We start from the raw sequence: 15447 nt of genomic DNA, 5'->3' as shown, positions 1-15447 counted from the left end.
TCAGGAGTTACAGTGGATCTATGTGCACAGATAATCCATCTTCCCTGGGATGTCAGGATAGTTCCTAGGGAGTTTCTCTTTCTTCTGTGTACAAACCTATAAATAACAGCCACCATCACAAAGGGCACTGACTACAAATTGGAATAAGGCAGTTCCTGGGAAGAATGAAAGGGGAACAGGGAAGACTTCTCTGCCCTACTCTCATAGTTCACTCCTCCTTTTCCCTGAGATCTGAGCTACCTTGTGAGCCACCTGTGGGTGTCAAACAGGCTGTGTTTACATCTGTAATTCTGTAGTGCCTAACACACTGTCCAGAACAAGGAAGTATGAGGAAATATGATGCCAGCCACTTGTCATTTCAGTTTTTCCAGTAGCCATCATTAAAAAAGTAAAAAGCAAACATAAAAGAGGCCAAATTAATTTTAATAATATATTAGTTCAGTTTCATGCATTGGAGAAGGAAATTGCAACCCACTCCAGTGTTCTTTCCTGGAGAATCCCAGGGACGGGGGAGCCTGGTGGGCTGCCATCTATGGGGTCGCACAGAGTCGGACACGGCTAAAGCGACTTAGCAGCAGTACTTAGCAGTCAGTTCAGTTCAGTTCAGTCACTCAGTCGTGTCCTACTCTTCGTGACCCCATGAATCGTAGCACGCCAGACCTCCCTGACCATCAACAACTCCCGGAGTTCAACCAGACTCACATCCATCGAGTCAGTGATGCCATCCAGCCATCTCATCCTCTGTCGTCCCCTTCCCCTCCTGCCCCCAATCCCTCCCAGCATCAGAGTCTTTTCCAATGAGTCAACTCTTCGCATGCGGTGGCCAAAGACTGGAGTTTCAGCTTTAGCATCATTCCTTCCAAAGAAATCCCAGGGCTGATCTCCTTCAGAATGGACTGGTTGGATCTCCTTGCAGTCCATGGGACTCTCAAGAGTGTTCTCCAACACCACAGTTCAAAAGCATCAATTCTTCGGCCTTCTTCACAGTCCAATTCTCACATCCATACATGACCACAGGAAAAACCATAGCCTTGACTAGATGGACCTTTTGTTGGCAAAGTAATGTCTCTGCTTTTGAATATGCTATCTAGGCTGGTCATAACTTACCTTCCAAGGAGTAAGCGTCTTTTAATTTCATGGCTGCAGTCACCATCTGCAGTGATTTTGGAGCCCAGAAAAATAAAGTCTGACACTGGTTCCACTGTTGCCCCATCTATTTCCCATGAAGTGATGGGACCGGATGCCATGATCTTCGTTTTCTGAATGTTGAGCTTTAAGCCAACTTTTTCACGCTCCTCTTTCACTTTCATCAAGACACTCTTTAGTTCCTTTTCACTTTCTTCCATAAGGGTGGTGTCATCTGCATATCTGAGGTGATTGATATTTCTCCTGGCAATCTTGATTCCAGCTTGTGCTTCTTCCAGTCCAGCGTTTCTCATGATGTACCCTGCATATAAGTTAAATAAACAGGGTGACAATATACAGCCTTGACGTACTCCTTTTCCTATTTGGAGCCAGTCTGTTGTTCCATGTCCAGTTCCAACTTTTGCTTCCTGACCTGCATACAAATTTCTCAAGAGGCAGGTCAGGTGGTCTGGTATTCCCATCTTTTTCAGAATTTTCCACAGTTTATTGTGATCCACACAGTCAAAGGCTTTGGCATAGTCAATAAAGCAGAAATAGATGTTTTTCTGGAACTCTCTTGCTTTTTCGATGATCCAGTGGATGTTGGCAATTTGATATGGTTCTTCTGCCTTTTCTAAAATCAGCTTGAACATCAGGAAGTTCACAGTTCACATATTGCTAAAGCCTGGCTTGGAGAATTTTGAGCATTACTTTACTAGCATGTGAGATGAGTGCAATTGTGCAGTAGTTTGAGCATTCTTTGGCATTGCCTTTCTTTAGGATTGGAATGAAAACTGACTTTGCCAGTCCTGTGGCCACGGCTGACTTTTCCAAATTTGCTGGCATATTGAGTGCAGCACTTTCACAGCATCATCTTTCAGGATTTGAAATAGCTCAACTGGAATGCCATCACCTCCACTAGCTTTGTTTGTAGTGATGCTTTCTAAGGCCCACTTGACTTCACATTCCAGGATGTCTGGCTCTAGGTCAGTGATCACACCATCGTGATTATCTGGGTCATGAAGATCTTTTTTGTACAGTTCTTCTGTGTATTCTTGCCATCTCTTCTTAATATCTTCTGCTTCTGTTAGTTCCATACCATTTCTGTCCTTTATCGAGCCCATCTTTGCATGAAATGTTCCCTCGGTATCTCTGATGTTCTTGAAGAGATCTCTACTCTTTCCCATTCTGTTGTTTTCCTCTATTTCTTTGCATTGATCGCTGAAGAAGGCTTTCTTATCTCTTCTTGCTATTCTTTGGAACTCTGCATTCAGATGCTTATATCTTTCCTTTTCTCCTTTGCTTTTCGCTTCTCTTCTTTTCACAGCTATTTGTAAGGCCTGCCCAGACAGCCATTTTGCTTTTTTGCATTTCTTTTCCATGGGGATGGTCTTGATCCCTGTCTCCTGTACAATGTCAGGAACCTCATTCCATCACTCTATCTATCAGATCTAAGCCCTTAAATCTATTTAAGTTATTATTTAAGTTAAATCTATTTAAGTTAAATCTATTTAAGTTAAATTATTTAAGTTAAATCTATTTAAGTTAATATGTTAGTTAGTCCACTTTATTTAAACTATCATTTCAATAAAATACCCAATATAAACAAGTATTCATGACAAGTTTTGCATTCTTTTTTTCATACTAATTTTTGCACTACCTCTTAGTTAGGACTAGCCACAGGTCAATTGCTCCATAGCCACATGTGTCTCACGTTGGATAGATGGGCTTTGGAATTCTAATAATAGAGGAACTTTTTCAATCACTTTTTCACCTCACATAGTTACTCTGTGTGTGTGTGTGTGTGTGTGTGTGTGTGTGGTGAAACACTAGAATCTATTCTGTTAGCAAATTTTAATTATGCAGTATCATATTATTAACAATAGTAACCATAGTGTACAAAAATATCCCCAGAACTTAATCATCTTGTAACTGAAAGTTTGTACCCTTTGACTAACTTTGGATGGTTCATTCAATTCTTGCACCAGTGCTGGCGTGACAGGTGTTATTATCCTCATTTTACAGATGAGGAAATGAAGGACAAAGAGAAATTTGAAAACCTGCCCAACAGATTTCCCTGGGGTCAGTGCCTAATGCTTGGTGCTGATGATGCTGGGGACCCAGGTTTGATCCCTCGTCAGGGAACTAAAGGAGCCTACATGCTACAGCTAAACACTCCACATACTGCAACTAAAAGATCATGCTGCAATGAAGATCTTTGCATGCTGCAAGTAAAACCCGGTGCAGTCAAATTAAATAAGTATTTTTTAAAAAATAATAAAAAACCTGCCTGAGTTCAAAGCTCATATATGGAGAAGCAGGTCAGATCAGCAGAGAAGTCCATGCCTTGACGCAACACATTGGATACAAATAAGAGAGGAGGTGACAATTGATTTTTGTGTCAGTTGGCAATTAAAAAAAAATATCGTATTTTCCACATGGATAATGTTATAGGCTCATTATTATTTATAATGCAGAAATGTAAGAAGGCTTTGGGTTCCCACTTCTCTCCTGTTACTTGGTCTGTTCCAACCACACCAGTTTCTTTTCTTAGAGAATATAATACGCTAATGCCAATCGCTCTTCCTTCACACCTGGAGCATTCTCCTCTACCTGCGGAAGACAGGAAGAGTGGCTCACTTCCTCCTTTCATTCAGATTTCTAACAAGACAGCAGCTCTTTAAAAACCAGGTATTTGGGATGATTTAGATTATACCATGACAGAATCTGGCAGCCTAATGCCAAGTGTCTTGGTAGAGCTCAGCAAGCGCAAGTTTGCCAGCACGCCAGAGTAAATGGCCTGATTACTAACATGCATTTCCGAGCTGTGGTTTGATCCCTTGTATGGCTGTTTAAGTCCTGGTGGCTCAGTAGTAAAGAAGCTGCCTGCCAACGCAGGAGACATAGGTTCGATCCCTGGGTTGGAAAGATCTCCTGGAGAAGGAAATGGCAACACACACCAGTATTCTTGCCAGGGAAATCCCGTGAACAGAGGAGCCTGGCAGGCTGTAGCCCACGGGGTCACAAAATAGCCAGACACAACTTAGTAACGAGACAACAAGCCCATTATAAGTTACAGAGGCCAGATTTTGAATTAGATGAGATTAATTACCCAATTTAGACATTTTTAGATCAGATAAATTTTTAACAATAAATATCTCATTTCATATAAATGTCAACTGTTGTACTATTTAGTTCATCATGTGGTTTCTGTTTCAAGATTAAAAACCACAACACATTCCAGATTGCATTAGTCTATATTTTTCTAAACGTATTTGCTTTTGTATATAGACAGAAGTTTTCAAGATCAGTGGAGGCCCCACAAATCCATATGCATTTATAGCTCATTTTGTTCTGAGAAGTAGACATCTAATTGATAGAACACTGTCTCATAAGTTATATTTGGGGGGAAGTCTATGGGCTATGTGCTAGAGGAAGGGCTGGTAACCCACTGGACCAAAGTATGCCACTAAAGTGATGTTTTATGCTGTATGAAATGGGAAGTTTATGGCTAAACTGCTTATTTGCAAAAAAGCTTGTCTGTAATCATTGTGTTCTTTTTTGTACTCTGAGAAAAGAGCCTTAACTTTTTGACATATTGGTTTCCTCATCCATAAAGTTGGCATGTTTCTGATTATTTATCCCTAAGACATACCTTAAAAAATATTGTGATGACATATAATCTTTTTTTTTCTGAAACTAAAGATGCAATGTGAATAGAAGAGTGGCTTATATGGGATTTTTTTTCTTCCTCTTCTCTGTAATGGATGTTATTGGAGTTCCAGCTCTAAACTATTTATTTAAAAAAAAAAAAAAAACCCTTTAGCAAAACTACCTGAATACAAATATGTTTGTTCTATAAATGCCCCCAAAACCAAGAAATAAAGAAGAATGGCTGAAAGTGTACTTCCTTTTGCAGGGATTTAGGATTCATTTAGGATTCTGTTTAAATGACTGTGTGCGGTAAAGGATAGGCATGCCTTGACAAAACTAAAACATTGCCACGACAATCCTTCTGCTGATTTGCTCAAAGATCATTCTAACCTCTGTCTCTAATTATTATGTTCTGAAAGTGTTAGTGGTAAATTCATAAGACTGGTCAAAAACATTAGTTTTTTTTAAAGTAAAAGGAAATTACAAAACAATAACAGGAACAAAGTCAAAATCTTGCATCTTTTTTCTTTCAAAATATCCTGTGACCTAATAACCAACATTTAGGGTATGCTTACTGTATACCCAATTCTGTTATAAGCCCCTTATGCATGTTAACTCTTGTGATGCTTCCAACAATCCTATGAGGTAGATTCTGTTATCTTTACTTTGCAAATAGTGAAACAGAAGCATGGAAATGAAATATTAGATAACTTACCCAAGCCACTTGTTTAGGAAATGGTAAATCTGAATTATAAACTTTTCTTTTTACAGTACAATTTACTGTATAGGTTTACAGAAATGTGATAGTTCACTTTGCAGTCTAACCATAGAGGAAACTTCATGTTTTTGTTGGTTTGTGGTTTCTTGTTTTGTTTTATCTTTATAATATTTAAGAAGAAAAAGCGAGTAAAAAAAGAAAACTTACAACATTTTTATATACTGTGTCCCTTCCATTTAAAAACCACAAGAATTGCTGAATATAACATTTTTTCATGATTTTTTTTTAATTCCAGCAAAGATACTCTATTTCTGGAAAAGAAAACCATGGCAAACTTTTTAGGGTTCTATAGCATTGTCAGGAATTTTTACTGTTAGTAAAAAGCTCAAAAGCTCAAAGCTCAAAAGACTAATCTAGTTTTCCCAAAATATGCTATAGTGGTTGGTTCATGATAGTTGTTTTCTGTTAACAGCCAGATTTGGTGATTTAAGTATAAGTTATACTCTACTATGACAACATGAAAGTGAAAAGTGAAGTAGCTCAGTTGTGCCCAACTCTTTGCAACCCCATGGACTGTAGCCTTCCAGGCTCCTCTGTCCATGGGATTTTCCAGGCAAGAGTACTGGAGTGGGTTGCCATTCCCTTCTCCAGGGGATCTTCCCAACCCAGGCATCGAACCCGGGTTGCCCACATTGCAGGCAGACTCTTTACCATCTGAGCCACCAAGAATTATCCCCTTTTATATTATTGGAAGAAAGACACATTTTTCCCTCTAAGAACACAAGTAGTATTAACATATGTGACCATGGAATTATTTTGTTTGCTAGAGCAACAATTTGAAAGTACATTAAAATGAAATTTTTAAAACTAAATATAGGGTTTGTGTCCCACAGAACCTGCATTCCTATATGACATCACAGAGTTGAGTAGTAAACAAAAAGTGAATTGGTTTTGTACCTATGTCTCTATTACAGTATGGGAAACCAAAGACAGCCCAGGTTGGTGATAAGGTTTTAAGGCAAAAATAATTCTTTTGCCTAACTTTAAGTTCCCTGCATGTCCCCTAGATGCATGTGAAATTTCAGTGTCCGCCAGACAATGTCAGCCATCAGCCTGAACAAAATTAAGTGCCACTGACCCTGGAAGACATCAACAGGAATTCACTGTCTTAAGAGCCACAGTGTAGAAGCAGATGCGCTTGGTCCCCGCAGCCTCCCAGGCTCTTCTCTCCCTCTGCCTACATGGTCTAGCACAGTGCTGCGCACATCATGGTTGTTCCACAGATAATCAATCAGTCAATCAATCTGTGGTTCCCAGACTTTAGTGCCACGTGTCAGATATACCTGGGGGCCAGTGAAAACTGTGGATTCCTGGATCCCAACTAGGAATGAAATCTGCACTTTTTGTCAAGCACAGCATGGTAATCCCTGAGTTTCCCTTTGGGACACATAACTTTCAGTCATTAGTCTCCCACATTCATAATTATTTTGTCTCATTTGTTTAAGTTTATTTTGGCTAACAATGATAATGCCTAAAGTTGATACAGCATACTAAAATGTACTAATGCTACAGGGAGTACTGTTTATATTCAAGGCATGATTCTAGAGTTTTATATAGGCTTCTTCATATATCAACCTGTAAAAGAGTCACTATTATCATGCTCATTTTTTTAGCTGAAGAAATTAAAGTAAGAGAAGGTTAAGCAGTATGCTCAAGGCTACACAGCTAGTCAGGTGGTGGAATCAGGATCTGAAACAAAGTTTGTCCAAGCTGAAGATCTTGCTCTTGACTGCAATGATATCTTGCTTTGCAGGATATTTCAGATCTTTTTCACAGTGACCTACAATAAAAAATATATTTATATCATGATCTACTAAATAAACATATACCCATCTCCTCACACATACAAATACACAGAGGTGTGTGTGTATGTATATGTGTGTGTACATATGTGCATTCTTAATAATACATCAAGGTTATTGTCTTTCCAGTAGTCATGTATGGATGTGAGAGTTGGACCATAAAGAAGGTAGAGTGATAAAGAATTGATATTTTCAAACTGTGGTGCTATAGAAGACTCTTGAGGGTCCCTTGGATAGCAAGGACATCAAACCAGTCTATCTTAAAAGAAATCAATTCTGAATACTCGTTGGAAGGATTGATGCTGAAGCTGAAGCTCCAATACTTTGGCCACCTGATGCAAAAAGCTGAGTCATTGGAAAAGACCTTGATGCTGGAAAAGACTGAGGGCAAGAGGAGAAGGGGGTGGAGGGGAACAGAGGATGAGATGGTTGGATGGCATCACCAACTTAATGGATATGAACTTGAGCAAACTCTGGGAGATAGTGTGGGACAGGGAGGTCTGGCCTGCTGCAGTCCATGGGGTCGCAGAGTTGGATAGGACTTGATGACTGAATGACAATAATACTATGTATGATATACTTGACATTTTCTGTTTATTCAATTTCATATTTTAATGCTGGTATTCAGTCCTCCAAGTTGAATTCATAGTACTCTAAGGACAAATTCCATAAGAAAGATATGGAATGTTAGATACTATGATTTTTAGACCAAATGAGTCAAGTGTGTAAGAGAATGACATGCTGAAATGTACTCAGATGAGAAATCATGTTTCATGCCAGACTCTCTAATAGTAATAGAAATAGTTGTGATAATTTATTACATGTGTTTTATACTTCATAATCTTCCAAACCCTTTTCAGATTCAGTATTTCTTTTAATATTCTCAAAACCCTGTGAGATCTAATATTTGCAAACCCTATGAGATCTAAATCAAAAAACAACCAACATTAATAAGGTAATAATATGTTGTTTCTGTCTTATTATTCAATGGAATTTAAAGATTTTAATTTCCATTAGAATAATCTGTTGTAGTATGTTCATCAGAGAATTCTTGACTTCATAATATCAGTCTGTCACATTGTCAAGAAACTGTCTTTTGAAAAATATTTTATTCTAATAAATCTTTCTGCATAATTAAGTAGCATTGCTAAGAGAATAAACATTTCTAACAAATGTAAATTATTGTTTTCAAACTTGGAGTGAGAACATGATTATTTTCATTTTCAAAGACAATAGTATCAGCCTACCAACTTAGACAGCGTAGGGACATCTTTTGCTGGTATTTTCTCCAGGTTTCCTTTCAGATCAGTGGAGCTCACAGGTACTTGGATAGTAATATAACCTGTTACAGTAAAAGCTCCCACCTGTCCAGCCTCAACGTTCCCATTTAGGCCACGCTCACCCTTTCCAGGCAAAGATGCTCATGGGTTGTCGTTGCAGAAGAGACCTGACTGGGGACCCTTTCATAAATATGTGCTTTGGCATGATAGACTTTCTTGCATGCTGTTTTGGGTAGGCATTTCCCTCCCACCTCTCCACAAAGCAAGAAAATTAGTTTTGTCAGTAATTCTCAATGCATTCATAATTTTCCATGTGTTTATAATTCTCAATACTTTTATCATTTTCAAAGCTGCAATATTCATCTGCTCTTGTGATGTATATTATATTGCTTTGTTGTATTTGTACAAAGAATTTTCTGATGTTTTTAATTTGGAATCTTCTGAAACCCATCCATTGCCCCATTTTCTCTTACACCTGTATATTGAAGTGTACAGAAGTTCCAGGAAGATTGTCCTAAGAGGAGGATTTATAAGCTGTTCTTTTGAAAGATGCATCATCTTCTAAATTGTTGAAAAACAGCTTCTTCTATTATTTCTCGTGGACACTGATAATTGATATAAATACTTAAAGATCTTATCTGACAAAGGCCAGGCTGTTTCCCCTAAAATGCATATTTAAAATGTTAGTCTACTCAGTTATAGGCTCTCAAGACAAAAGAGACCTTCAAAAGCATCCAGTTATTTACTTCCATTTTGCAAATGAGGAAGAGTCTTCACACTCCCAGGAGCCTTACTCCCAGGTAGCCACCTTGTGTGGGTGCGCATGTGCTCAGTGACTCAGTCGTGCCTTACTCTTTGTGACCCCATAGACTATAACCCACAAGGCTCCTCTGTCCACGAAATTTTCCAGGCAGAAATACTGGAGCAAGTTGCCATTTCCTGCTCCAGGGGATCTTTCCAAGCCAGGGATTGAACCTATGTCTCCTGCATTGCAGGCGGATTCTTGTCAAAAAGCAGAGTTCATGTTTATAGAATGCCTTGAAATTAGTGGGCTTCACATCATAAATAATTTATAATCACTGTATTATATTGCAAAAAAAACTCACTGACAGCATCAGAATTCTACCATAAAAAATGAGACGCTGTGTACAGCCACACATGTACTTTCTTTGATTACTGTGTAAATGGTAAATAGAAATCCATATAGTTTCAGGTCTGATTCTGCATTTGCTAATTGGATTTCACTGTATGGATTTAGTAAGCCAATATTCATGTTAAGTAAACATCTCTCTGAATACATACTTACAACAAAGGTGATTTTTCTTTTAATTGATGGAATCAATGACTAAATCAGAGATAAGCTGAGTTGACTTTGCAAAAGTAATCTAGGTTTTAATGAAAGGATTTTATACTTATTTCGGTAGTAGCCTTAGAACTAATGGAAAGAAAACAGAAGTGTAGAATCCTAAAGGTCTTCCAAGGGCATAAATTCATCTTTTTCCTGACAGAAATGCCCACATTATTCGAAAACACTCTGTTTTACATCTAATTCCTAGCTGACAAGTGTCCGTTTTTCCTGCTTACTCATTCGTCACCCTCGTGTTCTCTCTGCCTGCAAGGCATCCGGCCTGCCTTCTATCACATCTCTCCAAATGATGAAGGATATGTTTAAAATGTTACTCACACTGCTTGCAGAGTACTTTGGAGGCATATGAAAGGAGCAGCTGCCATGCTGGACAGCACAATATATTCTATGTTCTTTATACAACCTGAAAGCTAGAAAAGAGATTTTGGCCCAGAATTAAAAGGATTTTTCAGGAAGAAGTACTACAGAGTGAGGGCTTACCTATGAATCATTTTAGAAATCAGATAAAATTTACATACAGTTTAAAATCAAATAACATCAAAACAATATAATTATATGGTATTCAGTGACGGTTCAGTTAAACCTGTCTTTTGAAGTACAGGCCTCTGATGTGTGGTCACCATTCTCAATTAGGAGACAGCAATTTTCATAAGATGTGCCTTCCATTGGCAGGAATTTGAAAACAGTTGCAAAAACTATATACCAAATCCTAAGAAGAATTATAGCCTGCTACATTCGAACCCATCATCCCTTAACGGTGCTGCTGACTTTTGTCAAAATGAAATTTGTAAAAGAGCAGTAGTTATTATTATAGTCATTCTCCCAATTTCTGTGCACCCCCAACACAGCTGGGTTTCTAGTCCCCCTTCACTCCTAAATTTTTCAAACTTCTCCTTTTACGTTCTTTGCTGCATTTGTCCTGTTGGCCTCCAGACTTCTTAACTTGGCTCCTCTGAGAGTTGCCTCTTGGTTTTTCTCCTGTGTCTTGTTCACACCGTAACATTTTTGCAGACAGCTTTTCCTCTGAAATGTTGGTGTCCTCTTTTTTTTTTTTTTCCCTGCTCTGGTATGTCATCTATTTCTAGTGCTTCAGCTATCTCCTAGACAGTGAAGCACAGATCTTCTACCTGGCCTTCTTTTTCCAAACTTCAGACCTGTGGTCCTTAAGGTGATTTTCCTGTCAGGGGACATTTGGCATTATCTGGAGGCATTTATGTTGTCCTGGCTTGGAGAGCTCTACTGTTATTTGCTGGATGGAGTCCAGGGATGCTGCTAAGAAACTTACTATGCAGAATGCAGCCTCACAACAGGATTATCCAGTCCTGAATGTCAATCATGCTGAGATTAGAAATCATGATCTGGATCTACCGGATTTTTCCATTTCCAAATAGAGGGGGAAAATGTGGAAACGGTGACAGATTTTATTTTCTTGGGCTCCAAAATCACTGCAGATGGTGACTGCAACCAAAAAATTAAAAGACATTTGTTCCTTGGAAGAAAAGCTATGATAAATCTCAACAGCATATTAAAAAGCAGAGACATCACTTTGCAGACAAAGGTCTACATAGTCAAAGCTATGGGTTTTCCAGTAGTCATGTGTGGATGTGAGACCTGGATCATAAAGAAGGCTGAGCTTTGAAAAATTGATACTTTTGAACTGTGGTGTTGGAGAAGACTCTTGAGAGTCCCTTGGACAGCAAGGAGATCAAACCAGTCAATCCTGGTTTGGAAATCAACCCTGAAAATTCATTTGGAAGACTGATGTGAAGCTGAAGCTCCAATACTTAGGCCACCTGATGCAAAGAGCTGACTCACTGAAAAAGACCCTGATGCTGGGAAAGATTGAGGGCAACAGGAAAAGTGGGTAACAAAGGATGAGATGGTTGGATGGCATCACTGACTCAATGGACATGAGTTTGAGCAAATTCTGAGAGATAGTGAAGGACTGGAAAGCCTGGTGTGCTGAAGTTCCTGGGGTCACAAAGAGTCGGACACGACTTGGTGACTGAACAACAATAACAACAAACTGAACATGTACCAAAATAAGTTTGCTATCTTTCTCACCACTTTCCTGCCCATGGTGGTATGATTTCATATAATGATGGTATAAACTTAATAATTGCAATAGCTGAGAATAGAATTATCCTTTCCTCTTTGCACTCTCCAGATACTTAGGTATTCTGGAACAAATGATCTGTTCATTACTAGAATCTGCTTTCTCTTCTTCCTGTCCACTGTCAGTAGCTGAGTTCAGTTCCCCATCATCCCTCCTGATTTATTCAAATAGGTCTCTAACTACCTTCTGCTTCTTTAGCATCACCTCAGTCACACTGAGAGCAATATGACAGCTGGTTTCCTTCCACTGCTTAAAAGCCTTTGAGAGTTTGCTATTCCTTAGCATAGCAGGAGGAGAAGGCAATGGCACCCCACTCCAGTACTCTTGCCTGGGAAATCCCATGGACGGAGGAGCCTGGTAGGCTACAGTCCGTGGGGTCGCGAAGAGTCGGACACGACTGAGCAACTTCACTTTCACTTTTCATTTTCATGCACTGGAGAAAGAAAAGGCAACCCACTCTAGTATTCTTGTCTGGAGAATCCCAGGGATGGGAGCCTGGTGGGCCGGCATCTATGGGGTTGCACAGAGTCAGACACGACTGATGTGACTTAGCAGCAGCAGCATAGCAGGAAGGCTTTTCATGAATAGATCTCAGCTTACCTTTCTAGTCTTGATTGTAAATCTTACATATCTTCATCCTCAGTACCTAATAAAATATCTATCATAAGGAGATAATTGATAAATATAAAGTAATTTGTTTTGACTCTTTGGAGATATATGTGCCTCACTCTTTCTAATTCTCCATCCTTATTTTGTGATATGCTGTTTAATTGAACAGCGAGTGAGTCTATATATTATTTGATTTGAGAATTAATTCTAGTCTTTATGTCTTTACCCTACCATGCATCAGATGGGAGGTTTTCAGAATCATTTTTCACAAACAAGATATACCTTATAAGAATATTTTATCCTAGGACTTCCCTGGTGGCCCAGTGATTAAGAATCTGCCTGCCATTGCAGGGGACATGGGTTCAATCCCTGGTCTGGGAGTATCACACATGCTGTGGGAAGCCCATATGGCTCATCTACTGAGCCCACGCTCTAGAGCCTTCAAGCCACAACTACTGAGCCAGCGCACCCTAGAGCCTGTGTTCCACAAGAGAAACCACCTCGGGAGAAGTCCGCACAGCATCCCCAATCGAGGCAACTAGAGAAAGCCCCTGGGCAGCAGTGAAGACCCAGCCCAGGCAAAAAAGGAAAAAAAGAACATTTTTATCCCATGAAACTTACTCAGTGCTGCTGTTGCTTTTATTAATATTTTGACAAAATTTTTTATGTTAATGCAGATTTAAAACAAAGAGAAGCTACCATATGAGAAAAGAAAGAGTAGAAATTTTCTGATGTTGCTGTTGAAAGGATACAAATCAACCTTAAGAGATATGAAGGGATGTGTGGGATAAAAAATATGTATCAGATCAACAGCCGGCAGGTTCTAATGCAGCATCAATTATTTTGCTGTGAGGCTTTGAGTAATTTGAGACATGTGTTTCTTACATGTAAAATAAGAACATGGCTTAGATAACTTTCATGTTCTAATAACTCTGGATTTTAAGTATTTGTTTCTACAGTCTACTCAATTTCTTGATAATAAAATTGGAAATGCCTTTCTGGCAGAAATTTTGCATGATTTATAGAGTCTCTTATCTTACCTCAGACTCACATAGATCCAATAATCTTTTCAGAACCCCTAAACTCTTGAAGGTTTTCTTCTGCCAAGAAATTCACCCAAATAGCAAATAATATGACATGAATTTTTTTCTTACTGCATTTTTCCAGATGGTGCTTTCTTATAGCTCTTGAAAGGCTTAGAGATACACCTCTAGAGTCTTTGGATTTCTACCCATTAGTTCAGTAGGCTGAAATGGTGCTTTTATATTTTTAAGTCATTACTGGGGACATGGGATGAAAAGACAGAGGCTTTAGCTTTTTAATAAAATCTACTGGGTAAAATTTCAATAAATTTTTATTGAGTAGTACATGGATGAAATTTTTTTAACTTTGCCTAAAAAAATGCTGCTTTAAAGCTCTATAACTGACTCATTTATTTTTTAGCTTTGGTGTTTAAAATGATAAAACTGATTTCTAACATTTTTGTGTCTGTCAATAGCAGTTTTTAAGATTGTACTGCATATTGCTATAGCAACTATAACTGTATAAATAAGTAATTAGATTCTTATTACATTTGAGCAGAAATAACTAATCTTCTAATTGGAGAATGGTGACATAATTACATATTGAGATATTTCTGGACCCATCCCAATAGTTACTCTTTTCTCTCTCTTATGTTTGAGATACTTCAAGAAGCTATATTTATTTCTCTAGGACTCCAGCATTCTGTTTTCATTCTGAAATAGAAACTTGCTTTTGAGTTATTTATCGAAAGATCTCAGAGTTGTTGCAACTTCAGTAGTATCTGTTGTAAAGAAAGAAAAAATATTAATATACATAAGGGACTCTGTATGAATAAGAATCATAACAATGGGATTCCTTTGATTAAAAATGTGATTGTTATAGTTGATTATTAAGAAATACTAGCAAACTGTAATTAATGAGTGTCACTAATTGTTAGAATGAGAATCTCCAAAGCATTCCAGTGAAGATTAAAGTAGGAACAGCTAGTAATCTCTAAATTTCATAATTTCCACTACATAGAATATAATCAGTCACATTATGGCACAGTACTAACATGATTAAAAACTGCAAAGAAACAAAATAATAAACTGCAAATTTATTATTGTATTTTCTAGAAATGAATAAATGTTAATTAGTTTTGTCTTGTATTTTATTACTTGTGCTTTCCAGATCTGCGAAAAACATTTGAGCAGGAACCTCTGGGAAAGGAAGTATCCTTGGAACAGGAAGTCTTGCTCCAGTGCCGACCACCTGAAGGGATCCCAGTGGCTGAGGTGAGAAGAAAAATTCTTTGCATTTAGCAACTGGCACTTAGTTATTCTAACAGAGGCCTAATCCATGGCTAATGGTGCAATGAATTAGGGTATGGCATGATGAATGGTTGGTAATGGAGTCCTAACTGCTTGCTACTGGCAAAATAGATTGATTGGGAACTGATTAATGACTTGGAGTCAATTAGAATGCCCCACTGGACAAAGCCACAGGCAGCTTGGTTTAATTTTGTCATTCTCTTTTAAGAAATCAGAAACACTGTTTTATTTTATCTGGCACTAATCATAAAGAAAGATGGGCTGACTTAATAATGTGCCATCAATTTTATTATTGTTCTTGATACTATGCAAAAAATGTAAGATAGATGTACATGTGTGTGTATGTGTGACAGCCTGTGCGCTCCACATACATGTTTTCTGCTC

General features: G+C 38.3%; 1 protein-coding gene across 4 annotated transcripts in view; it reads left to right on the top strand.

Moving 5' to 3' along the window:
• Positions 1 to 15447, top strand: part of UNC5C (unc-5 netrin receptor C) — a 429397-nt gene that overhangs the window by 289825 nt on the left and 124125 nt on the right. For all 4 annotated transcript variants that reach the window (XM_086406587.1, XM_086406586.1, XM_086406588.1 and 1 more), the window contains exon 4: positions 14924 to 15027. In XM_086406587.1, coding sequence (XP_086262713.1) covers positions 14924 to 15027 — 104 coding nt within the window. The remainder of the gene's footprint in view (positions 1 to 14923; positions 15028 to 15447) is intronic.

The sequence above is a fragment of the Bos grunniens genome, chromosome 6, assembly GCF_055505025.1.
Source record: "Bos grunniens cultivar Pamir isolate PY7600 chromosome 6, Bosgru_T2T1.0, whole genome shotgun sequence".
Taxonomy (NCBI): Eukaryota; Metazoa; Chordata; class Mammalia; order Artiodactyla; family Bovidae; genus Bos; species Bos grunniens.
Note: the sequence above shows the minus strand (reverse complement) of the source record. Positions and strands in the feature narration are given on the sequence as shown.